The sequence below is a fragment of the Varanus komodoensis genome, unplaced genomic scaffold (assembly GCF_004798865.1).
Source record: "Varanus komodoensis strain SLA01 unplaced genomic scaffold, ASM479886v1 scaffold2, whole genome shotgun sequence".
Classification (NCBI taxonomy): Eukaryota; Metazoa; Chordata; class Lepidosauria; order Squamata; family Varanidae; genus Varanus; species Varanus komodoensis.
Window position 1 is genome coordinate 27,117,928 of NW_025335568.1, and position 27,832 is coordinate 27,145,759.

The 27,832-nt window shown below is 42.0% G+C and overlaps 1 protein-coding gene and 2 long non-coding RNA genes across 3 annotated transcripts in view; 1 reads left to right on the forward strand and 2 right to left on the reverse strand.

Annotated features, from left to right (window-relative positions):
* The window catches only part of SYNPO2 (synaptopodin 2), a 117,580-nt gene that overhangs the window by 45,720 nt on the left and 44,028 nt on the right, over window positions 1-27,832 (forward strand). The window contains exon 2 of the mRNA XM_044428627.1: window positions 25,958-26,109. Coding sequence (XP_044284562.1) covers window positions 25,958-26,109 — 152 coding nt within the window. The remainder of the gene's footprint in view (window positions 1-25,957; window positions 26,110-27,832) is intronic.
* LOC123022710 lies at window positions 730-12,023 on the reverse strand. Its single transcript, XR_006414552.1, has 2 exons — window positions 3,582-12,023; window positions 730-2,112 (listed from the first exon to the last, which is right to left on the reverse strand). It is a non-coding gene; the product is annotated as an uncharacterized LOC123022710 (long non-coding RNA).
* On the reverse strand, window positions 15,314-25,962 carry LOC123022709. The gene is made up of 2 exons (XR_006414551.1): window positions 24,665-25,962; window positions 15,314-18,544 (listed from the first exon to the last, which is right to left on the reverse strand). It is a non-coding gene; the product is annotated as an uncharacterized LOC123022709 (long non-coding RNA).

The following is a 27,832-nucleotide window of genomic DNA, read 5'->3' on the forward strand; positions in this document are numbered from 1 at the left end:
TATCTCCATCACATGCTTAACTCAAAATATAGAAGAAAAAAGAAAATACCAGGGTTTTCCCTATGACAGCCTGATTGTATGCAGAGCTGATCGTGTGTTTGACAAGTAAATGTGCAGAGGAGTGTCGCTTAATGCTTATTACACAGCAGTCCAATATCGGGGTTGCATCAGGTGGGAGAGGCATGGCACCAGTGCACTAGCAAAACAGCCGCTGGATCCCATCCCTGGTCCGTTGAATGGAGAGGAAAGAACCCACTCAAAATCAACCCTGGCTTTTGCCAGAGTGAATCCACTGGGGACTGTGCTGCCCACACTGCCCACATGCTGCCCACACAGGAACACATGATGCCTGGGATCTGCATCCTGCATGCAGCCTTGCATCTCTGTTGGCTTTGCCACAGCGGACGGCCAAGCGGGGAGCTTTGTGTGTGGCAGGTGTTCATACGCATGGACAAAACCACCAGAGGGCCCCCATTTCCTTGTCCTCTGTGGCACAGCCAGCAATGACTTCCAGGGCACATCCAGCAATTCTTCTTCAGGACTTCTTCCCGGTAAATCCTTCATAGTCTTCATGACCATAACATCCCAAGGGGAGCAATGAGAGCAGAAACATGCATCATCCACATAGTGCACTGGGCAGATGTCTACAGAGAGCAAACCACAACTCTCCGCCCAGGAAGGAGAGAGGAAAGCGGATGAATATTCTTTCATCAAACATCAAATAGCGTGGATGGGGAGATGGGGGACTCCTGCAAGGGCAGCCACAGATTCATGGGTGGCAGCAGCCTCCCATGGTTCACTGCATAATGCACAGGGTTGAGAAACAGGATATAGGAGATCAGGCCCCACTATGGAGAAGGGGAAAATATGACCCCACTCAAGGTTTGCATGCCTGCTCTCAAAAAAGGCATGTCCAGGGTAAATGTGATTTGGAATCCCACTGCAAACATCACAGAGCCTTTCCACAACAAATTAGCAACAGTATCCATCATGGGGCTTTTGTCTTCCCTGGCCTCAGTTCCAGGGATGCCCGGAGTACGGTGTCTGGCGGAACAGTTTACAATTTGCATTCAGGAGGTCCCAGGTGAGAATGCAGGATACCAGCCTATACTAAAAGACCCTTACCTCACACACTACCAAGCCAATGAGGAAGAAGAGCTGCATGGGCCAAACAGCCTTTCGGCCCACTCTCCCTCCTGCTATTTTACCCCATAGGACAACAGACAAGCCTTACTGCTGCCTTTCCTCCACACCTCTCCTTCTCCCCTAGGCCTTCTCCCTTATGCCCTTTATTTATTTTATACAGTCCTTTATTTGAAAGTGTCCTCTGACTGAAGGGCTGTCCAGTCCAAGTTTGGTTTAAAGAGAAAGGGCTCTCAGAAGGAAGACCTGGGTCTGGAAGTTTGCCACCAACGGCACCTGGACAGCAGATTGAGCGAGGTGCACAACTCAGTCTCTCACATAATGGTGAGATGCACTTTATTTCCATTTAAACTATAATCACGATCTCTCAATTTATGGCAGTAAAAGAGGGCACACAAATCTTATGCAAATTACATTTCCTTTTGGCTTTATTTTGGCTGTGCCACAATGAATGATGAAGGTAGCTGTTTTATGTGGAGAGTTGCCCATACTAGCAACAGACTCCCACCCACACAGAGAGGCCTGTCTGCTCACAGGCCAGGGCCAGTTATGAATTACCAAAAAAAAAAAAAAAGAGGGCACCAATTCATTCTGCTGAATATGGAAGTTGGGGCTAACGAGCATTTCCCTGATATGCCCCTCATGTGGAAAATGGAGTGGTTGTCTGTGGCTAGGCAAACATTTTTTCTCTCTTTTTTTCATTTTCATTCAGGACAGGTAAAAATACTTCTTCACAAGGTGTATAGTCAAACTTTGGAATTAGTCACCACAAGATAAGAAAAAATAGTCAAATTCACAGGGGTGGGTGGCGGGAAAGAAGTCTGTCAAGGACTACTGGTCATGATGGCTATGAACTACTTCCAGTATCAGCCTGCTGGGGAATTCAGGAAGGATGGTGCTGCTGCTCTCAGGACCTATTTGTGAGTTTCACCCGGGCAGCTGCTTTGGTCTAATGAAGCCTGAAGACTCCTACAGAAAGAGAGAAAGAAACAAGCATTTCTTCTGGGAAAAAAGTCACTCTCTAATGCCCTTCTTTTCAGTTCTCAGTTGTTTCCAGAGATATTTTGCCTGATATAAATCTGCCTGAGATATTCCTAGACGATATTGGAGTCCATCTTCTGATACGTAAAAGTAACCCTCATACTTTTATAATGCAGGGATAGCAGGTCACATTAAATTTCTTTCAGAGAAAGTGGATTAAAGGGCTTGTAGAGTTTTGCCAAGGAATATGATTTAAAAGCAAAATCCTTGGGAGCTCTCCAGTGACCTATGTCAGTGGCTTTGGTCCAGTTCTGAGAAAAGAGATGTTCACATCACCATGAATACGAGTATTAATTAGAAACACTGGTAGGCAGGAGGCCAAAAGCTGAATGGGTATGGACAATGAACCTTCCTGAACGATACTCCCTCCAGGCCAGGAATGCTCATACTGGCTGAAAAACTAAACATGTGATGAGGCTCGCTCCATCTCCACTGGAGGTTACCCACACAAATAAATGGGAATAGGCCACTGCAATATAAGGGATCTATAAGCTGGTATAAGTTTGCAGTAGGAAAGGATGTGAGTACATGACTTGTACTCACAAAACATCAGGTTCAGTCCCTGGCATCCCCATGTAGGGCAGAAAAAATCATGCTTGAATTCCTGGATAGATGGCTGCCAGTCAGTGCTGAAAATATTTAGCTAGCTAGATCAATGGTCTTACAGAACTTCCTATGTTCCAATGACCAGCGCAAAAGGAACTATGCAGGATCTGAACCAGTAAATAGTAAATCCATACACATATCAAGATCAGAACTATGGTGGTTTCACCAAGAATTCTGGAAAGAATCAGAAAGCCACAGAAATTGCTGATTAATGGAGGGACTTTTAGGATAAGATAGAAGAGAGACATCTGCTCCATTGCTTTCATTTTCTCAAATTCATTAGTGTAGGTCTGCTACTACTAATACATTCAGCAGGTGTTTAGTACCAGCCATGGTCTAAGTCAGTGATGGCGAACTTTTTAGAGACCAAGTGCCCAAACTGCGACACAAAAACCACTTATTTATCGCAAAGTGCCAACACTGCAGTAAAACCTGAAAACTGAGGTTTTAGTTAGAAAAAACACCTCACAGCCAGTCCAAGAATCAATCTCTCTCTCTCTCTCTCTCTCTCTCTCTCTCTCTCTCCCCCCCCCCCCCTCTCTCTCTCTCCTTGGCAGTGGACTGACTGGTCATGCGAAAGCTTGGATGAGTCATGGCTAATGGCGCCGCGACTCCTTTCCGAGCATGCGCGTGGCCCCTATGTGCGCTGTTATCCGATGCTCGGCTGCTGGGGCGACTTGCCTCGCGTGCCAACAGGGAGGGCGCCGCATGCCTGCTGTGGCACATGTGCTGTACGTTCACCACCACTGGTCTAAGTGAATCTTGCATGAGTTGATGGCCTCATGTCATACCAATGTTGAGCATTTCTGAGTGGCAGGTGCTGCCCCTGTTGAAACCCAACACATCTGGGAGGACCAGTCTGGGTAAGGCTGATCTTGGTAGAGCTGGTCTGGCCTTGTCCTAGAGCTTACTTCTACTACTTGTACAGAAATTTGCTTCTGCATTAGAGAGACAAGACAAAGAGGGCAGGTGAGCCATAAACAAAATTATATTAAAGTTGTTTAAATCCAAGATTTCCAGTGACACTCTTTCACATACAGGAACCCATTGCATGCCATTCAATACCCCCTGCACTCAAAGAATGTAAGACAATAAATTCAAAGACGTATGCGTATCCGTTGCACGCAGCAAGATGTGCTAGAGATGATCTTTGCTGTCACACCCCACATGCTGCATTTCACCTAGACAGCCATTTTTCAGTCCTGTGGATGAAGCAGTACAGATGGAGGAGAGGAGGAGGAGGCTGGGGCACTATCTGATAGTACATCAGCCCCAGCGTCCCCCAGCCTGCTCTCCAGGGTAAATTGTTGAATTTGGGGGGGGGGGGGCAGCCAGTGCAGTTCTTTCCACACTGGCTGTGAGGAGGTGGGGCTTTCAGAGTCCCATTGCTGCATAAGTGTTTCTGGTGGTGGTTGCTCTATCCAGTGGCCCTACCATGTGGGACCATGTGAGAAGAGTTTCCATACTGATCCTGCAGATTTCTAGATAAGGCAAATGCGAGTGTGGAGGTGCTGTTGACAGAATCAGGCTAATCAAACAGGCATGCATGGTGTGTGTGCTGTTCCTCAAAGCAACCCCCTTCAAAATGGGGGTGGCTGGCTGTAGTCCAGCTACAAGGTCCAGGCCACAAAGGTTAGTCCACTAGAGCATCTTGTGTGCAGGTACAGCATCAAATGGATCACCACAACTCAAAATAATGGTCTGCCTGTTTATAAATTGTTCTCAAGCCTGATCCTTAATTAAAGTCAGTTTTCTTGAGTAAATACATCTACAGCTGCTTTCAATAACTCACAATAAATTTTGTTCTGCTGATTTAACCTCTGTCTTCTCAATCATCAAGAGCCTGGTAAAATTCTTGTTAAAACCAGATGACTTCTAAGAAATGGTACTTTGCTTTTAAGGCAGACTTGAGATATCATATCGTGTTTGTGGCAGACTTTAAGCTAGAGCAAACCGTTCTGCCCATGGGCATGCCAAATGCCCTGCCATCAGAATGTTTGCAGAGAGATGGGAAACCAGAAAAGGTTTTGAAGGAATCTCTTAGTGCTTAAGGTCAGGTGAGGGCAGAGCTGTATACTATGTGTGGGGAATAAGATAGGACTTCTAAGTTCTATAGCCAAGAGACAGACTGACCACAGGAAATGGAACAAAGTACACAATAGATTACGAAGTGGGAGCCTGAAGAAATCAGTGGGCAGTGGACTGATGGAATAGGCCAGAGTGGCCAGAAAGTAAATCTCCAGATGTTATGGACTTCAGTTCGTGCATTCTTGACCATTGGCCATGTTGGCAGGGGCTTCTGTATGCTGAAGACCGAAACATTTGGAAATCTACCTCCTCATGTAGTCCTAGGGAAGTATGAGAAATTTGTTTCGGTTTGACTTTGATCACAATTTTACCCTTTTCATAACGTCTGGACTGGACATGGACTTGGGTGTAATCTACAGTTAAGTCCATCTATTTCCAAGCTTGCAATGTGACAGGAAAAAAGGAGTTTGAAAACATGCATATATTTGAAAAATGTGCACAAAAAACCTCTTAAAAATAAACCCAATCATACTAGCAGAAGAATGCACACATTTCAGAAATGTGCACAATTGAGGTTTAAATGTGGGAAAACATGCTCAGGAGTGCTCTTGGATTTTCAAGTGGAAAGAAAAAGGTTGCAATCTGATACAGACTGGGACAGAATAAACTTTAAGATGGAATGTGAAGAAGTTCTCTGAGCTTGAGTTTTGCTGATTTGCACATCCTGCACATATTGTATGTGGAAAACAAGGCAGGTGTGTGGGTGGGAGTGCAGAGGATTGCTTGCTCTGATATTAACGCTCAGATCAACACAGGGTGAAACTCGATGTGCTGCCAGTGATGCAGCTGCAGTTGTGGTTTCATGCAAATAGATGGGAATGCGAATAATTTCAAAACAAACAGCAGGCATGTCTCTGTGTGTGAGGTGGGGTGGGGATCATTTACTGGGTGGTGTGAGTGCGTGTGTGTGTTGATCCAAAGAGAGACTAGGGTGGAGGCTGAGCAAAGGGTTGAATTTCATCCACCCCAAGTGGTAGAATCCCAACAAGGAGTAAGACACTCAACTTGTCACTTACTTTTAAAAAATAAATAAACAATACGAATAAAAACCACAAATTGCATAAATGGTACCTGATCTAGTGTTTTTCCCACCCTCCAAATATATATTAACATTGTCTTGACAGGTATATCAGGCAAGTCCCGATTGAGTAATTTTGCCACCAGATGGCAGCATTGTCTCATTTTATTTTTTGAAGCCTGAAAACTACAATTCCATGCATTGTGCTTTATCACTTGTCAGTTCCAGTATTGCCTTGTCTTGCTATGTTCCTGTTTTTTTTCTCAAGTCTTAAGGTATTGAAATGTCAACCATTGCAGGCTCTATCCCAATTCCAACATGCAACCCATTCCCTATGCACACAAAAACATGTGACAGCAGATGCTTAATCTTCAAAACACATGATTTAAAAAATCAACAGCACATATTTTCCCCTCTCTAGATACTTTTCCCCAGGAAAAGAAACGAGCTGTCAGGCTGAAGCATATCTGACATACTCACGTGCGGCCTGACTCGTCACAAGTCAGGTCACGATGATCCCACGCGAAGATGAATGGACTTGACTTCATATCTGGGATGAGCGAGTTCCATGATTTCTCTCTAAGCTCCACTGTTAGCAGGCCAAGTTTCTCCGCCCACTTCAGTGCTGCCTTCTCCCCCTGCCCCAGATACTTGGCAGGGTCCTGGGTAGTAAAAATTCCCGAGAATCCCAGTCAGCCATTGCTGTCCCTGCATATTGGCAGTAATTGCATATGTCATGAATGTCCCTTCCAGGATCCCATTTTAAGAGGGAGCCTGAATTTTGGGAGAGAAGGGGAAGAACGGTGCAGAGAACCCACAGCAATCCCAGTTGTCTGTTGGGTACATTGCAGGCTGTTCGAGCAGCGAGTCCACTGTGGCTTATTGTCAGGGTGAGTCTGTGTGAAGTGCAAATACACCCACAGTCGGAAAATGCTTCACTTTTGAAGCTACTTTATGCAGAATAAAGATAGTTATGACAGGCTGCAAATGCCTTGCAAAATATTACCTGCATTTAGTGTTGTGCTTAAGTTATACATCTTCACGATGAGACTTCTCTGTCCGTGAGGATAAAAGGCAAAAAGTAGGCAGAATATTTAATCCAGACCAACACTAATCACATACATTCAGTCTCATGACTCTGAAGCCAGATCATTGTGAATTTTGGTTCTTTGGGTCTAGCAATAAGGCCTAGCCCAGTAATGCCGCTCACTACAATTATTTCTTTTCCTACCCTCAGCAACCTTGGAGCAGCCTCTGAGTTAACTATTGGGAAGGCATGGAGCCGGTGTCCTTAATTTAGCCCTGATATCTCATCTAACCCTGACAGTTGAAGGGCAGGCTGGCCTTCTGAAAGACTGCTATGCGAACATTGTGTTTTGCAGCAGCTGCTGCTAGTTCTTTTTGCTGTTCTGAAGTGCCCACATAGGGGCCAACTCATTCTTCTCCCTTAACAAATTATGGCACACTAAATGGATATTTATTTATTTATTGTTTATTTAAAACTTTTGCATACCGTCCCATCACTGATGACTCGGGACGGTTTACAAGAACTCCAGTAAAATAGGATAAAGAGATAAAAGTAGCACAGCATCCTGTAATAAATATAAAACCACAAATTAAGACAATTGACAATTAAAATAATGGGAAATAAAAACGGTTTTACCTGGAGCCGAAAGAAAAAAGGATACAATAACTCAGGATGTTTCCGAAATTAACTGTATCTGCATTCTTCTTCTTACATTTATAACTGCTTTTCTTCCTCTTGCAAGAAACCCAGGACAGTTTATTTTATTTTTTATTTATTTATTTATTAAAACATTTTTATGCCGCCCCATTCGCCGAAGCCTCGGGGTGGCTTACAACAATAAATAAAACCACATACAAGTTTACAAGATTACCCCCCTTTCCACTTTATTCTCCCAACAACAACCCTGTGAGGTAGGTAAGACTGCGAGTTTGTGACTGGGCCTAAGTCATCCTGTGAGTTTCATGACTGAGTGGGGATTAGAATCTGGATCTCCTGAGCCCCTGTCCAACACTCAGACTACTACATCACACCGGTAACTTGGACTACTTCCCGGATTACGTGGCCCTTTTTCTGGTATAAATGTGTTAGGAATTCTCCATTGTCCTTTGTGCTTGTTGTTGTTGTTATGAATTTTGAAGAGATCGCAAGAGTGTAGAGTGTGCTGCAGCTTTCTTTCCCTTCATGTCTTCCACACAGACTCCCTCTATTACCAGGGCAAATTCACAAACCATCATTTTGGCATGATGGTATGCACGGCAGCATCAAGATTCTCTTAGTGCAATGTTTTACCAGTGTGTGAATAGACTTGGGCACCTTGATAAAATACTACAAAAAGCAAGGCCAGTGTGAATGTGTGGCTTGTTGCATCAATAATCCTTTTTCCTGCAGTGTTTCACCAATGTGAAGGATGTTTTTCGTTCGTCAGTAAATACTACACAAGGAGATGGTCATAGTCAGGATTCCTTTTTGAAGTCTCTTGTATCAGCGCACATGCTGCAAATCAACAAGTAGCTATGGCAAACCATGCATGCTCTAGTTCCAGAATTTAATTTGAAAAATTCTCCCAATTCAGTTGGAATTCAGGACTCAGACCAAAGAGCACTGAAGAGATGCAGGGAATTCTCTTCATCCTCAACAACAGAACCACTGCAGGAGCATCCAGCATGCCTTAGAAAAGGCAATGTATTGGGCATGATTCAGACTTATTTTTACTTACAGTAGATCATTGAAAACAATGGTACTTAAATTATGCCTGACTAATTTAGCCTAAGTAAGGCCAAGTCTGCATCCTCTCTGTTGTATATACATCGGAATGTATTTTGAGATCTTTCTTCAATGATCACTTAAACAACCCTTTTGTATAATACATCAAAATGGCTGTTCTCCAAAAGGAGGAAAGAAGTGATTCTATTCTCAGTTATGGGGAAATGTTACTGCTATCCATATGAAATCAGTATCTCAGGCTTGGGGGCCCAGTAGGGCTCTCAAGGGTGGCCAGGAAGACCATAGACTTGGATGCACTTAGGAATTTAAGAAAGTGATGAGAGCACCACAGAAAATACATATCTAGCAGCTCACCACTTTGGCATCTCCCTATCTTCTCTGTGGTTCTTATATTGCACATGAAGTTTTGTTTCATGTCTATGGGACACCACAGTCTCTTTCATAAAGGATCGTGGTGCAATACAGTAAGCTAGTGCTTCTTCTAGACATGTGCTTTGGCAATGTCCAATAGTTGCCTCCTCTAGGCAGAAAGGTATCGCACAGCTCATTTTCATACCAGAATCATCTGTAACATTCACTGATTTACATGATCTTTTAAATTATTTACCTGCTTCATGGAAATTAATGCACACAAGGAGAAATGGTTTCTCTGTGTCTCTTTGACAGCTAAAAGACTGATATTACAAAACTGGATGGAGAAGCACTCATCTATAAAACAATGTACTGAAGACTTATTTATTTATTTATTTAAAGTTTTTATATGCCGTCCAATACCAGAGTCTTCAGAATGCATCTGGTATAGATCAGGTGACATACAGACTTCACCTTCAGATGGTTACCTATCTGATTATTTGGTGAACTTTTGTTGAAGTCTAGATATAATCTCTAGAAGTTGTTTGCATTTTATAGAAATCCATGTATATAGGTTAGACCATTTTGTGGTCACCACTGGATGTGCTAAGGGGTGCCACAGCTCCTGTAGACATCACAATGGGGGCTCCTGGATTTGACCAAGGATGCAGAATCTTGAACTGGGTTCCAGATTGAACTGAAAGATTCCTGAGAGGGTCACACCTTATTCTCCCAGCTGGACCACCTTTCCAGTAGTATGAGAGAAGGCATGATTCAGTAGCAGAGGAAAAGTTGGGATGTGTGCATTTTCAAGCAAAAAATATACACCTGTATTGTGTAAATTTAAAATACTGACAAAAACATGTATTTCGGTAGTACTGATTTCAAACGGGTATCAGCAATATTTCCCCTTATCTGCATTCCCATCCCTGAGAACAGAATCAGGTCTTCCTTGCTTTTTAAATAACTGCCATTTTGATGTATTATACAAAAGCATCCATCTTCCCAGCATGGCCTTATATAGCTGGTTGAATGGGACAGACCTCTAAAAATAGCATTCTCTTTGACTTCAGGGTGCCAAGTAATATGGAAACTGTCATATTTCAAGCTGACATTTTAGAAAATATATCCAGGATTCCTTTCATTGTCTGGTGACCATGTAAAATACATGAACTGGTCCATCAAACCCTATGAAAATAAGTCACAGCAAGCCAACATTTTTTGCTAGGCATAAGCAAAGACAGCATGCCCTTAATTTGGTGCTGTTTGAATCACACCTTTGGGGGCTTAAGACTTCCAAATTTGGATATAATCCACATTCCCCAGAAGTTAGTAGGGAAACTAATGTAATGGATATGAGTGCAAAATGTATACCTGAATTTAAGTTTAAGATCAGGCTGCATACCACTGAACGGGATATGGTGAGGTGGGATTGCATCATCAGCAAACTTTCCTACTGATGTGATTCAGTGCTGACTCAGAAAAAAACTCCCTGTAGTTGGATCAGGTCGCTTTAATAGCTACAGCCCTGTCTCTTCTGCAGCACAGAGGAGAAGCATCCAACTTCTGGGACTGTACTAGCTCTGAGAAAATGCTCCAGGCTGGTCCTCAACCTGTGGCCAGTCCAAGCCCAAGCCCAAGCCAGGATGTGGGAGGCACAGAAGGGAAAAGTTCAGGGCAAAATGGGCACAGATCAGGAACAGTGGCTAAGCAGACAAGGCAGAGCAAAACGGCGACAAGGCAGAGCAAGACAAAGGCAAGCGCTGGGTAATTTGTTTGGCAGCCAAGTAACTCTAAGAGGAGCTACAGAGCAATGTGCCAGCAGCCAGTCTGCTTCCTTTTAAAGCAGGGGCTGGGACACGGGAGCAAGGCTCAAGCAGAGCTGTGATGGTCTGCAGGCTACTGCAGTGCTTATGCTTTGGATTTGCCCAGTAGCGACCCAGGTTGGGCTTGAAATCCAAACCAGGAACAGCCATGGACCTCGAAGCCTTGCTCACCCTTCATGGGCTGTATCCTGGTCAAAGGGGATTTGTCAGAGGAGCATGTTGCATTGTTCAGTAAATCCACATGAATAATAAGCATATATACCTCCAATATACATAAGTAGATCTCTTGAGCTGAACTGTCCATGAACACCAAACTACTAAAAGTAAATGTAAAAATTTCAATTAATAGGGAATTTTTATTTGAATTATATGCAGATTAATATGATCCATTGAAAAGCCAATGCATATATTTATCCTTTTTTATTCTTTCTTTGTTTAACTCTATGTAGCTACTCCATTTTTCTTAAATAATTTACTTATGTAGATAAAAGACTTTCTCTTTCAAGTGCAAGACATTATGAAGAAGGGAAGGAAAATCTAAATGAGTGGCAATACAATGATGTTTGGATTGTATCAGGAAAGTGAACAAATGCTCGAACAATGAATAAACTGTTAATATAAACGACAGTAAGCAAAGTCTCTTCAAGCTTGCGTCTACTCCTAAGCAGGGGTGAGGCTGCTCTTGACAGGGTGCTACTCCCTTCTCCATATGCAAGTCTCTGGGCAAATGATTGTATCACTTTTCAATGTGGCTTTTAAAAAAGCTGACTTCTGCACATGGTAGTGGATGCACATGATAAGATGGAGTCTATAACAGAGGGTTGTTGTGAGAGACAGCCATGCATCTCTTCATGAAAAGGGGAATAATGCTGAGTATTCTAGAGGCCCGCCTAAATTATGACTGTCCCTGGCTTTGTGTCAACTTTAATCAGGTCCTGAAAGCAGGAAACTGGATCCTTAATGGACTGATCCAGCATTTGTTAGGTGGATATTCTGAATGGTCCCTGTTTAGCATGTTCCATGAACTGGTATGGTTTTGGAAAGAATATGAACGGGGTCTGAAATTCAGAATCTTCTTTTTAAACTCTGTGGATCTTCTCCTGTTCTTTTGACAACATGGCCATAGCTGTCTTCCCTCAGAGTAGTCCCAGGCAGCTTAGTAACTCCATTAAAGGGATTTAAAAGTCAGTGCTCAAAGCGGGGGGGGGGGGGGGGGGGGGGGGGGGGGGGGCCCCCCCCAAAAACCCAAAAACCCCCCCCTTCCCCCCCCCCAGAGCAACCCAACCCCCCCCCCCCCCCCCCCCCGCCTTTAAAAGCAGCAGCAAGGAACTGCCCTACCCTGTAATGTGAGTGCTGCTTTGTGTTATGTGGCTACTGCTGTTCAGGGGGAGGCTGCCCAGGCAATGAGGCAAGTAGCAAAAATACCCCCTTGAGTCACCCTGTGACATCACCGACAGCAATCACCGCAGGCTGGACGAAAAAGAAGCTGTAAAATGGACTTGTTTCTTTTCGGGCTGCTTCTACTACATCTGCTGGGCAAAGGCACACATACCTCCCTGCTTGCTTATGTCATCAAGTACAGGAAAGTCATAAACTAGACCATTTGGAAGGAACAGATCCAGGCAATGGAAGGAGCAATTAACTGTGGCTGCCACAGGGAATATTTCTGCTGAGATTATGATCAAGCGTGATGTATAATAGGCATTATCCCCTATCAGCAACATCTGAACTGACAATTTATAGTGGGAGAGGAAAGCCAGTTAGGTGGGAATGGGCACCACTTTTGCGTGGGAGCCACAGAACAGCAAGTCCTTGACTGAACACACTAAGATGCGACCTTACCGAAGAAGGAATCAAGGAGCTCTTTAGCACAGCAGCCCAGGCACATTCCGGCAAGTGGGTGGGGATCTCTGGGTACTTTTCACAGTATCTGTGTGCAAAGAAAGGGGAAAAATGGAGCAAGGCTAGTACTTTGTGTGAGTGGAGAAAACAAGGGACTTTGACAAATAGAAAACAAATAACAAGGCAGTTTGGTGCACGTAAAGCACGGCCAGTGTCGGAAATGCTGAGAGCTAAGATCCTACACATCTGGACCACCAGGATGTGAAGGACGATGCAGAGGAAGGTTGGCAGAGGTACCATACAGAGCAATATTTCATCTCTTTTCTCTGTTCGTGTCCCAGTCACACTCCCCTTGCTGAAAGAAGCTTTAGCAGGGTAAGTGATCTAACAGTAAGTTCTGTTATCTCAGTTGGCCTGCTAATGCTTCTAATATATTATATATATTTGAGACTGGATAACATGAGGGTAAACATGGTGCTAATGGAAACAGAGACTTGCACAATATCCTCTGATGGAACACGAAGCTCTAGTGTGATGTCCGGAGCTCACTGTTTGAAAATGTGCTGTGTCGTTAGCTTACCAGATTAACATTTTGGAGATCATGACTTCATCCTCCTTCAGTTGCTCAGTTGGCTTTATGCCCACTTGGGGGTGGGGGTAGAGGAGGGAGGAAAAGGCAATCATTGGGATGATGATAGTGCTAGGCCATTAAGTACTCTTTTGAAATTCAAACACGCTTTTCCTTTCAACTGCATATTTGGCTACTGTCAGCAAGAGTAGCCTTGGATGTGCAGAGCAGAGAGGCTGGTTTCTTAAAACTTTTCATTTTTTGCACATGCAACGCAACTGAAACCTATGCCACAAAAGGTGGTGTTCCTTCTACCCTATATTTGAAGCCTGTGTATCTAAATAAGGTCCACTGATTTCATGCTTAGGACTGGGGAGGGAAGAGAGATAAGTCTCCTGTGCAATATATAGAATGACAGGAGACAAGTTTATTCTGGATAGGATTGACATGCGCGCGCACACACACTTTGTAGACTATGGGTGGGCAGAAGTGAGATCAGCTGCACCGGTAGTTCCTTTACTGGTTTCACAGTAGACTAGCAAGAGTTTCCAACTCCCACTTGTTCACCAATAGCAACAAGAGTCCATGAGGTATTATTATTATTATTATTATTATTATTATTATTATTATTATTATTATTACATTTCTATGCCGCCCCTTGCCGAAGCCTCGGGGCGGCTTACAACACAATAAGATACATTGAAATACAATAGAACATAATAAATTACCACTAAATACAAAAAAATACTCTGAGATACAATAATATAAAATTAAAATTAACAGTATAAAATAAGTAAATAAAGAATATAGGAGGAGAAAAGAGAAGGAAGAAGAAGTTGTCCTGGCCAGAGCATATATTTTAACAATTAAAATGATGTTTAAATAAAAAGGTCTTTACCTGGTGCCGAAAAACCAGTAACGACGGTGCCAGGCTGACCTCTTTGGGGAGTGAATTCCATAGATTGGGTGCCACCGCAGAGAAAGCCCTCCTCCGAGTACTTACTCTCCTAATTTCTTTCATGGAGGGTTCCCGGAGAAGGGACTCTCCCGCAGATCTCAAGGGGCAGTCGGGCATATACGGACGTAAGCGCTCGTTCAGGTAGCCAGGACCCAAGCCGTTTAGGGCTTTGTAGGTCATAATCAACACCTTGAATTGGGCCCGGGCTTCAATGGGAAGCCAGTGAAGCTGACGGAGGACTGGAGTCATGTGAGCATAACACCCCGTCCCCGTCAGCAACCTGGCAGCTCTATTTTGCACCAATTGAAGTGTTCGCACCGTCTTCAGGGGAAGCCCCACGTAAAGCGCATTACAGAAGTCTAGGCGGGAAGTCACCAGCGCGTGTGTCACCGTCGCCAGGCAGTTGTACTCCAGGTAGGGGCGCAGCTGATTAATCAGCCGAAGCTGAAGGAAGGCGCTCCTCGCCACCGCTGTCACCTGAGCTTCCAAAGAAAGCTCCGGGTCGAGGAGTACTCCTAAGCTGCAGACCTTGTCCCTAAGAGGGAGTGTTGCACCATTCAGGACCAGGTCAAATCCACCCTCTCCGAAGCCCGATCCGCCAACCAACAGGACCTCTGTCTTGTCTGGATTGAGTTTCAGTTTATTGGCCCTCATCCATTCTATTACCTCGGCCAAGCACCGGTTCAGCACAGCCACTGCCTCACCTGGATTAGTGGAAAATGAGAGGTAGAGCTGGGTATCATCAGCATATTGATGATTCCGCAGCCCACACCTCCTGATGACCTCTCCCAGCGGTTTCATATAGATGTTAAATAGCAGAGGGGATAGAATGGAGCCCTGTGGTACTCCATGGCATAGCTGCCATGGCGCAGAGACATAGTCCCCCAGCACTACCTTCTGGAATCGACCGTTGAGATAGGAGCAGAACCACTGCAAAGCAGTGCCTCCAACCCCCAATCCCGCTAGCCTATCCAGAAGGATACCATGGTCGATGGTATCGAAAGCCGCCGAGAGGTCCAGAAGAACCAACAGGGATGCACTCCCCCTGTCCTTCTCCCTGCACAGGTCATCGTACAGGGCGACCAAGGCAGATTTGGGCTCAGTCATGAAACTCACAGTGACTTTGAGCCAGTTATGAATGCTCAGCCTAAGCCACCTCATAGGGTTGGCGTGAAGATAAAATACAGAGGAGGAGATTAGGTAAGCTACTTTGGGTTCCTTGGAGGAAAAAGGGCATCATGTACATAAATATTTATGCCTAAATCAAATCAAAAGCAACATATAAAAACAGAACTGTCCAGAGCTTCAGCTACGGGTGGTATAGAAGTGTAGATGATGATGATGGTGATGGTGATGATGGTGATGATAAATCCTGGTTTAGGATTTATCTAAATGAAGGTTTAGGATTTATCTAAATGAAGACAGCTTGGAGATTAACCAGGATTCTTGTGAAAAACCGTTTCAAGTCCAGTTCTGATGCTGGAAAACAAATTCCAGCGGTGAACATATGTATGCTTAGACCCAGGCTTCCGGAAACATTCCCCATGCCAATGAAGCAAACACATAAAGCATCACAGGACTGCAGAACATTCAGAGCTGTCAAGTCACAGGCACTTTTTTAATCGGCTGTGGTGAGAGGCACCATAGTGCACCCATTGCCTCGAGCAGCCTTTTCCAACCTTGCAGATGTTGTGGACCACAGCTCACAGCAGGCCTGCACATTAGCCATGCTGGCAGCAGCCAATGAAACCTGAAAAGTAACACACCTGGGTAGCACTGCTAGCCCAATGCACAGATCCCCTCCCAGATGTGTCCTGGCCTTCAGGTGGATGGTCTGACTCTGAGTATTCCATTTGAGGGTCATTTTAAATCCGTACTTAAGCCTTATTTTCATTCTGATAGACGTTTCCACTAATATGTAGCATTATATCCATTAAAAGGTTTTCTTCACGTAACTGCTGCACCGTGTTGCTGATGTCATGTGCCATCAAGTTGTCCCTGACTTATGACTACCCTATGAATGGATGGCCTCCCAAGTCTGTCCGCGACAGCCCTGCTCAGCTCTTATAACTTTAAGGCGGTGGCTTCCTGTATGGAATCATGCCGTCTCATAGTTGGCCTTCTTCTTCTGCCTTCAACTTTCCCTAGCATTATTGTCTTCTCTAGTGAGTGCCCAAAGTACAAAAGCTTCCGTTTCATCATGTTTGCTTCCAGGGAGAGTTCTGGATCAATTTGATCTAGGACCCACTTGTTCATCTTTCCAGAAAATTTGCAAAAATTTACAAAAGAAAAAACTGATTCTAAGTAACAAGTTCCCTATTCAATTCTAATTAGGATTTTCAGCTGACAGGTGCATGGGCCAGGTGACCTTCTCAAGTGAGTATCCAAGCTCTTGCATGCTAAAATGAGCAGATAATTATTCCCTTATTTGTTTAAACCTCCTAACTAATATTACCTACTGTCCCATAAATAAATAAAGACACATAATCTTAATCATTTATTTGTTAGTAAGCATTACTAAAAACATTTTAAAGGCTTACACAAAACATTTTAGGCTAAACCCATTCAGTTTAAATCATAAATTTGAGAAGAAAATTCCATACTCAACATTTACTGATAAAACTAAGTCTACATTTTTTCTAGACATTTGTATATTAGATGTGCATCAGTTTTTTTACATACTTGCATATTATAGTTGTTCAATAGACTTTAAACAAACTATTAACTTTCTACCTGGAACAATATAGTCTTACAGCTGTGAATTACTCAAACAACTTACCCAAACAACAATTAGGCTGAAGGGATAAATCTTTAACTCAGCATTTCCTGTTTGGATAACATCCAAGTAATCTTGACAACCATTCTTTATGTCAGTTACCCAGAAGTCAGTGTGAATCTGCATGGGGTTTGTGTGTCTTCTCTTTCATAAAATTACTAATTTCCATTCTTGATATTGCACATTTTAAAATGTTTATTATCAAACAATTGGCATTTATCTCTCATAATAAGACATCCTATATTGTTTTGATAAGGGTAAAAAAACCAGAACAGCTCATGGTATCCACTGTTGTTGGCTTTACTAATTTATCTGAAATGGAAGTAAATGAAATTCAGGTGAAAACATCTCAGCACAAAATATCTCTGTTCAAAAATGACTCATACAATGGTATCTTTGATGCAATATAAGGTTACCAGCATTATTTTAGATTGTGGAGGTACCAGGTTAAAATATGAATGGACATAAATAAGTATATTTAAATGTCCTCTTATTAGTTAAGAGCAGAATTGTATCAGATTTTGTATATAATTTCATAATAAACAAATTAAATATTTAGAAGTAAATGCATTTTCATATAATAAAGATATAGCTAGGCTATAGATATACCTATAGCTAGGATATACCTCTTTCTCACAAAAATATATGAAATTTCTTTAGATGAAATAAATTGAAACATTATTATTATTAATATTAATATTATTATATTGTGGCTATATCCTACTTTTTTCCTCTTGTGAGGAAAGGCAAAATTGGGTTGACTGGCAATAATTCAGCAATATAACCAGTGTATTTTTTTATTTGTTTACTCAGTTACTACTGTTGGTGAATCATAGAGAAGCGGAAAGTTGGCAAAAAGTGACTGATACTTTTATATGAGAAATTAATGATCAAGGGCAGACTCTTCCACAATGCACAAAGTGAGAGATTTACCATTTCCTGTCCGGATGATTTAATGCCAAATCTTTCAGTTAGCCTGGATGACAAAATGGATATGTGGAAAAAATATTTATATGTTGAATGATTTAGTGTGGTTGCATATGGAGGCATTTTGGAAATGTGTCCTGTTTTTCCACAGAAAATGTGGGTGAATAGTTTGAAATGATTTAATTCCAAATCAAATTAAATCATACATTGGCAGAGCAATGCTATGACCTCCTAAACAGCATCTAGGAGACCACAGAATTCTTCAGATTCCCAGATCTGAGGGCAGTAAAGAGTAACATCAAAACTGGAGATCTGCATTTGAATCCCCCTCCCCAACCAGCCCACATGGAAGGGCTGAATTGGCTGCTTCTCCAAGGTCGTTAGAGTGCTGGGTAAAGGGATACACAAGGCATTCCAGGGAGAAGGGAGGGAAGGGGAAAAGACTGAGACTGAGACTGCCAGAATAAGATGTACCTTCGTGGTGTTCCAGCCCCCATCCTTCGCCATCTAAAATGCTGCAGCTCGACTGCTAAAATTGCTCGTCTACCTGGCTTGTGGGGCAGAAAGAGCAAAGAGCTGGCAGGCACCTTTGCAATCCTCTTGCCCCACTGAGTTTGGAGACTTATAGGCATCCTGGTTGGAGTGCACCTAAAAAAATGTAAGAAAAGTTTAGCCTATGTGTGTTTCTTCTTGCAAAAGGGAAAGAGCCTTAATGGAAGAATACAATAATTTCAACATTTTTTTATTATTAACCCCACTCCCTAACAATGATAAATCCAGCTCTTTAATGGCTAGAGAACAAATATTGACTAGCAATAACAAAAACCAGAGGTGAGAACTTAAGCAGTTCACCAACTGAAAACATAATAAGGGGTGGTTTGGTAAAATTAATAGGCTAATAAGCAACCTACATCTGCAAGGTTTTGAGAAAAAGATCTTGGAGCACTGGTCCCAAAACTGTGAATGGGCTAATATGTATTAATTCATTAAGGGTGCAATTCTATCTATGTTTGGTCAGAAAAAGGTCCTACTACTCCCACTTCTTCTATCTGGCATAGGATTTAAACAAAGGATTTGGCCCTAAGCAAACCTGGGTTGGTTATTCAGTTCAAAATGTTTCTCATCTGATTGGGATGGTGTAAATCGCTAACCTGCAACAGCAGGAGGTTGAACCCAATGTCCTTCTTGACCCCTTCCAACTCTACTATTCTGTGATTCTATGATATTCACTATTAGGTTATCCTTATATGGTATTTAGCACCAGCAAGGTTATAAAATATTTTCAGCTACTCAGCCCATATCTCAGAAGTTCAGAGCAACTAGAGAAGGTAGTTCAAAATCTGCTAGCATAATACCTTGATTAGGCTAACCAAAAGATCATGAGAAATGTGCAACCTTTTCAAGATGTCCAGGTCTCTTCATCAAGCAAGATGTTACAAAAAGCAGGTTAGGATATGTACTATATGTGGTGTGAATGCTGGTATGCCTGTGTATTTGGCATAAATTAATTCATGAGATACCACGAATAGTAGAACATATCATTGTTGATTTTTTAAAATTAAAATTAAAATTTAATCTGATGCAAACAAGATTACCTAGGAGATAGTATCAAACTTTTTCACTGCTGCTAAATAGTCTGAGATAAATTCATACATCCTTTTGTAACAATAAAAGGATGTCTGCTGAAGTGCTGAAATATAATGGGGGCTGAGGGGGTGATAATAGAGGAGATTCAGATGTGAAGCAGTAAAGCAGGATTTATTTCTTGTTTAGATCTTGGGAATCATTAAAAAAAAAATATTTCTGTGACTTGAAATGAATTTCCAAAGCAGTGAAGGACTGTGACATTAAAAATATACTATGTAGATGAGAATCAAACACTGAACATAGATCATTTTTATCCATTGCACTGATTTTATACAGATATAAGTTTTGATCTCATTTTATTTTGAATGTTATAACTAAAATCAATATAAATGCAGTAAAGTCAAGAGCAGAGCAGAGCAGATCAGTCAGAGCCTGAGCCACAGGGGAGACAAAAAGTTCAAGGTACAGTAAAAGCCTCTTAACAACTTCCCTGAAGCTTAATAAGGAGGGGGCAACAGAACTTTTAAAGGGAGAGTGCTGCAGAATCTGGGTACTGCCATGGAAACCAGTGCCTCGACCAACTACATCTCCAAGGGAGGTGAAACACACACTCAGGTCGCCAACACTGAGTACATCAGGTGGGGCAGGATTGTATAGAAGGAGGCCATCCTGCAGGTATCTTAATCCAAACTTAATCCAAAGTTTAGGGTTTTTTGGATTAAGAGCCAGCCCTGTACATAAGAACACAGGAAGAGCCATGGACCAGACCAAAAGACTGTTTTGTCCAACGTTCTGTATGTACCATGGCCAACTGGGAGCACAAGAGAAGCCGAGAAACACGGCATGGAAACAGTAGCACTAATCATGCCTGGAAATGAACTGGGAAACAGTACAGATGAAGGGGAATCACATGCTCCAAAAAGGAGGTCTCAGAAGTGATTCTGGCTACCACAGAAAGATGAGTTCCACTGCTGTTAAATCTCTGTTTCGTGTCATTATGGTCAACACTTTGTATGATTGATCTGTCATACGCTGTCAAGGCCACGGCAGTTGATTATGTAAGTCACCACAGTGTATGGTGGTAGGGGTGAACAAATAAATGAATGACTATAAGTTCAGGAAACATAGGCGGTTAAGTCAGTGCTGTGAAGCATTCAGGTGCGGGCTCGTGGTATTGTGTTGCAGTGCACAGTTCCAACCAGCAGGTGGCACACAATTTGCTTGTCTTAAAAGGAAAGCCATGCATTACAGGACACATCTTTCATCAGGAATAATACTCTGTGCACCAGGGGAAAGGAAAAAGAGCCTTTTGAATGTTCCAGTGGGCAGCTGCTGTCTAGACATATTCAGCATAAGGTGTTTGAAGATTGCGAGTGACCACTGACTGCCAGAATAGATACTATTGGAGAGCTGATGTTAAATCAAGGGCAAGCATTCCTTTAATAATCATGTAGAAAACCTCAGGGTCAAAACACCAAACACAGCATCAAGTAACTTTCACTGTGCAGTTCATTAGACATCCCAACAGTGATTCTGAGGAAGTTGTTCCATCTGTAGATTTTAACCCAGGGCAGGAAACTTGTGGCTCTCTAGGTATTTCGGTTTTCCGTTCCCATCCGCCTTCACCAACATAGCCCATAGTGTAAGAGTGTGGGAACAGTCGTTCCAAACAGCTGGAAGGCCACAAGCAATGAATGGCAATGAAAGCCGCAAGGAATGGCAAAGACCACAGAATGGCAAAGATAGATTGCATTATCTGATCCTCTTGCAAGGAACCCACAGTGGCTTACAAGCTTTTCCTCTCAGCTGTATCCTCAGAACAACAACCCTGTGAGGTAGGCTAGGCTAAGGGGTCGTGGCTGGTCCATTTGAATAAAAAGACACTTCTGTATGCTACCAAATCTTAGCACAACAAGCTACTGGAAAAGTCCTAAATCTGCCATGCAACAACCAAGGTAGCTTAATTCAGAGGAACACCCCAAAGACTTAAGGCCTCAGTTCCTCCAAGGCTGCATGGATGTTTATGTCTTTCTTAAGAAAACAATGTGCACAGTGTGCCTCTCCATATTTGTAAATGTTTATTATGTAAGGAGAAAAATGGCTATGGAGTGCTTCAATGTCGCTCCAAATGAATGCTCAGTATTTTAAACAGTATTTTAAGAGGAATGGCCCACGGCTGTGCCAAGGATACTTTCTGATGTTTGCCTTCAAGGCTATTGTGTCATTTACACTCTCTTAAAATGACATATTAAATGAGCAGCATTAAAGGAACTGCTGGCCTTGTAATGGGTCTGCTTACACGGCGGTATTAAGGGGGAATGGCTCAAAACTGTCATTTGCAGCCAAGCTAAGTTACAGCAAAACTTGATGTGATCTCGAGTTCTGCAAAATCACCACAAAATTGCATTTGCTATGACTGAACCAACATATAAATATTATCAGGATTTCTGGGAAAATGCTTATTTTAGGTCAATTCACCCATGGCAAGTAGTAAATTTTGGTGTGCATCGATGCTCATCACGGATGTGCCCATAGCTACCCCCACCCCAAGACAGCTCTAAAATGCAGGTAGCTATCCATTTCAACAAACCAGTCCTAGCAATTTTCATTTCCACCAGGAGGACGGCTTTTGTCTAGAGCAGGGGTTGGCAACCAGTGGCTCCGGAGCCACACGTGGCTCTTGAATCCCTCTGCTGCGGTTCCTTCGCTCAAAATATGCGCCGGCACAGCCGCCGATCTGCGAAGAGGCTGGTTAAATAAATTGCTACATTCCTCTGCTATTGTGCAGGGAAAGAGTGGAACAAGCTTCCTGCAGGCTCTCATGTTACACAAAACTGAAAAGATGAAACTGAAAAGCTGCTGAAAAGATTCTCTTTGTCCCAATGTAATCTCCTTCATCTGAATTTTAAAAGCTGCACTTGGGACCTGTCACAATTCACAGCACTTGACTGTTTATCTGCTAATCGGTCACTAAACGCACCTATATCTGAGACCCAGCACCAATTTACTGAGCTTCCCCTGCCCCCAACCATGGATAAATCGAAGAAAAGTTTTTGAAGAAAACTGAACATTTAATGGTACATGGGTAGATTCATTTGCTTTTACTGCTGATGAACTTATGGGGTTTGCTGTTTAATGCATGCAGCCCTTTAGCACTGATTTTGACTCTGCAGGAAGCTGTTCTCCTATTCAAAATATATTAAAGAAATCCTACTAGTTTATAATGTAAGATGAAAAATAACAGTTTTTAGTGACTGAACAAGAAATGCAGCTAAATTGTAATGAAGATATGGATCTACTTCCTTGTTTTAAGAAGATTCTTATAAAAATTTCAGCAATATTATTACATTGGGAGAGGGATGTTTGTTCAATATTTCACCACGTGATAAAAGGATGAGGGCACACAGAAGCAGACAGAATTTTTGGTTTGCTGCAGGTGGATAATATAAGTTTGGCTTTTTATTTCATAAATATGAGGGGGACTCAAATAGACATTGACTATTTGATTTGAAAGTAACCTTCAACCCAGCATCTTTTTTTTTTTTTGGAGTTGAAAATGTTTTTGTTGCATGCAGAAATAAAAAATTGTTTTCTCTGTAGCAGTTCATTGATTTCATAAATACAACATACTATAGTTTTTTTATACATCGCATAAAGGTAAAAAACTATATATGCAGTGTTACCTTGATTTGAAGTCAAAAGGGTTTTGCGGCTCCCAGTGTTTTCTTTTCTGTGGGAAACGGGTCCAAATGGCTCTTTGAGTGTTAAAGGTTGCCCACCCCTGGTCTAGAGAATGGGTCTGCATTGCCTTTTCAGGACAAGCCACATCAATACTCTTCACATACTGTTGCCAGGACAATTCATGGTCCCTCGGCTGCTATGAGGATGCAGCTAAACTCAGAAGAAGCAAGAAAGCCTAAAGGGGCAGGCGGATGTTACCAGTGTCCCTGATAAGAAGAAAGTGCCCTGTGAGCTCTGGCACCACAACCATTGCAGGACATGGGCTGAGCACTTACCCAACTTTGAATTGCCACATGGGTTTGTGGTTGTCCTGGCAATTCTCCAATGCCAAAAGCACATTTGTCCATCAAATTGCAAGACGTTTCATAAGAATTCTGTTGTGATATATTCGATTCATGGATTGCTAATAAGCACATGACTGAGGCTTTCTCTGAAATGGATACTGGACTAGCATTCCACCAGGCAAAACAACAATTCATATGTGAATGATTGCTGAATCTGTTCCAGGCTGTTCCAGAATAGATTTTACCTTGACTCTTCTGTATTTAGCTTCCTGTAGCACAATGCTTTCATAAGTGGCATTGGAGCTACCTTGCTTATCTTTTCATTAATTCAGTTGTTGATGTATTTAGCTTCATAGGCACATGGCATTCCTCCTATACACAATTTCAGTTTCCCTTTCACACCCTTTCATCATGTCCAAAATTCTGTGAATGTGTGCAAGTGAGTATAAAGTTGAACATTTCTGAGCCCATTCGTTTTGTAGAGATATTCCTATTTGTTGACCTGTTGACCAATATAATGTAGGTATTGGATATCCTGCCACTGCTTATTTCATATTATTGTTTTATTTTATGTTCTGTGTGAACTATAAAAGAATGTCAAAATCTTTATATTAGTCCTAGAACTCATAAATCACCAGCAATTAATCTTGCTTGTACTTGCAAGGATTAGCTGCCAGTTCCAACAATGTACGTTTCTATTTATGGTCTGTAGTGTTTTATGTGACTCAAGTCATATACATCCCAGGCCTCTTTCTCCTACCCCTGCAATCTGAGATAATCTAAGGAACACAAATGTATTTCAATGCATGGCTTGGTTGTGTTAGGACAAAACACACACCTGAAAATAAGTATGAGAACCCCTTTCCCACATATCTTTAGTCCTTTCATAGAACTGGTTTGCTCGAAAGGTCCACATATCAGAGAATTTGCAAAATATATCTGACCTAACAATTTATAACTGCAATTATAATAGTTTTGCATAATAGTAGGAATGTTAAATAATCCAAGTGAAAGGAGTTCTCAGATTTGTAAGTACTGTTACCAATGTATTATATTTACTCCACTCTTAGAATCTATCAACTCTTACCTCCTAAATTCACACTGCTTCTATTCAGATGTTATTAAAAACAACAATAACAGCAACAACAAAAGTTACCCTCTCTCCAGTTGGACAGCCACTTCAGATTCAGTTATAAAGGAAAATTCTTGGAGGGGGGTCTTCTCTCTCTCAGATTGGACTAAAGACCTTAGCTTCTTCGTGTATGTGGTAGCAGCTGGATTCTTGGAAGTCAAGAGTTGGGTTTTTAACATTACTTTTTAGTGCAGCTAAGTATGACTCAGGCAGCATGTGGAGTAGTAAGTCCCAGAGGGGCAGGAGTTGTCAAATTTGGAAGAATGCCTTTCTTGTCATCTCAAGATGCTTTTGTTCTATTTTTATTAAGGACACGGGACTAAATCCTGGTCTGCAAATGCAGCATAATCAATATTGTACCAGAGCCAGGATTACAGGCTGCCTCACTGGCACTTTTGGCTTTGCTGGAATGCCCCCCTCCCCAATTCTTGGTTCCATCTGAACTTGGCTTCAATCTACACAGTGGGCGATTACTTTTCTCAGCAACAATATATGGGTATGAACTATTCTTGTAGGAACACACTGCAAAGTTCTTTATTTAAGGGCAATTAAGACCCCAAAGTTTTTTTTCCAACTGCTCCTGGTAGAAATGAAACTTGCTTGTAGTGGTTTATTGATATTGATCAATTCAAATGCCTGAACTGCTGGACTCTGTTTGGAAGCTTGGCAATGGAGACTATCATGATGACAACTCACACTTCAACATGTACTACTTACCATTGACCATGATGAAATGGAAGAACAGTAACACTTCAGAATATAGGTAGGGACCACCATATCAGAATGTTCTGTGCACATCAGGAGCATACTACGCACATGCACACACCCACACACACAGAGCGAGTGAGTGAGAGAGAGAGAGAGAGTTATCACTGATGTGCTAAATTATTATATGCAGGGGGTTTTCTACACAGAAGAAAACTTTTAATAATGTGGCAACCCTTCCCCTTTTGCCTGCATTCTGGACTGATCTGGCCATCTATATTATTAAATATTATTTAATTAAAGAACTTTATTGCAACATTTGGGGAACTGTGAATTTCAAAGGATGACTGAATTCACCCAGTCTTTCAAATATGTTAAACTGAATAAATTCACTTTAAAATGCAATCTTCATGAACATCTCCTTCCTTCTTCATTAATAAATTTGAATCTGACAGAGGTTTTTATCAGCCACTTCATCAGAAATGAAAGCAACTGAGGGATCTACCTGCTCGCTATGGAGAAAACCACCAGCTCAGAGGTCCTATCTATTCTGTTTGCATCCCCCCACCCCAAATGGACTGTATGAACAGATTTCTTTTTAATTTGTTTTAGATTCGTAATAAGAGCAAAGCATCCAAGGCCGGGCTGTGTGAAGGGGATGAGGTGATATCTATCAATGGCAAGCCTTGTGGGGACTTGACCTATTCTGAAGTTATCACCTTGATGGAAGGCCTGGCTGACACTCTGCAGATGCTGATCAAGAGGTAAAGAACATTCTATGCTGTTAAATACCAAATCATTCCAGGCCATAGGTGCATCTCGTGATGCTAGGTGAAGCCTGGCATTTTATATGTCACGGGTATTTATTTATTATTTATAACAGTATTTATAGGCCATGTTTTAGAATGTAGTCTGTAAAATGCTGCTGACATCTCCTCCTGCTATACAGTTAAACCACATTCAAGAAAACCAGAGAACAGCACAACATCCAATTATAGACAGAAGTCCCAGTAAAAAGTAACAATGGTGTTCTTAAACAAATTAGAAGCCCATCTGCTAATGAGAAAGCAGTCTGGAATAAATAGGTTTTGAAAGCTCATTTAAAAATGAGATATGTACTGTGAAGCTGTATAGATTTCAGTGGGTGTACTCAAAGTTTCTGACCTGAGGACTGAGAGGCAACAGCCTGTGAGAATTCAGTGGGAAGCCTTTGTTAATAAAACCTGGAAGGCAGTGGCTGTGGGAGTCTGTGGGGGGCAGTCCACCCACTTTGTAAAAGTAGGGGGAAGTTCCACAATTTGTGGAACATCACTAAAAAACCCCACATGGAACACACTGCAGTAGTCTCCACAAAGTATGTGTTTGCTTATACTACTCTCAGTTCATTTATATCAATGCTTGGTTGCTTATTGTGTGCGTATGGTACAGAAGTGCATATTTTATTGCACAAATAATTACATTGTATTTAATTAGACCACTCAATCTGCAGTCCTAAGGTTTCTTACTAGAGCATAAATTCCACAGAACAGTGGGAGTTCTGAGTACACTTTCATAGATTTGCACTGCCGGTCAAATATTAAAATCTTTTGTCGTGAAGGGAGACAGTTAATTGTTTTGCAGGAAGGGATACTGCATAGGCAGAAAGCCTTTTAAGGGGTAATTTTTCTCTAGGCGTTTTTTCCTGCCTCTCTCCACATGTGCGCATGCGCACACACGAGCACACAGAGATGCCAATTTACTAATAAAGGCTAACATTTATCTGGCTTATCTCCAAACTTCCTTCCTACAAGGAAATGTTTATAGATTCAGAGTTTATATGTACTAAATACCAGAAATTGATTGTCCAAATAATGCAACATGATAGAAACCAGCCACAGCCTCAGGACTTCATAAAGATGTTTGAGAACTTTGAGGAGCTCCAAAATTCTTTGATAGACGTTATAGATTGGTAAATCTGGTTTCTACCAACCGGTGAAGCAGTTATTGTCAGGTATCTCTGTGCAATCCTGGGACATTCATCTCACATAATGACAGCTCCTGAGTTGTATAAACCAAAGGTTGTCAGAGGCTTTCTGCCTATGCAGTCTCCCTTCCTGCCAAACTCTGTCTCTAACTTATTCACTGCTTCAGCTGTCATGAATTCAGAACCCTGAGAAACTAAAGGATTAAACAACCAGAAGTAAACTAGCCATCACTCATGGATTGTTGTTGGATTAACTCTGGGTTGTTTTATCTTTAAGCAGCCCAACATCCCAGGTTTGAATATCACAATAACAACCCAGGAATGGAGTGTATGCAAAAGTATGTGGAGATTAAGGCCGTTTATTGATGTCCAAAAGAGTCATCACTTGAAATCTGTGTTTAGCAGCTATATTTCATTTTTCATGTTTATTCTAGAGTAAGAACAGGGAAGGCTATTTGGATCAAGACCTGAATGTAGTAAATGGCCAAGATCCATATAAGACCTCTGTACCTACTCTGAGTAAA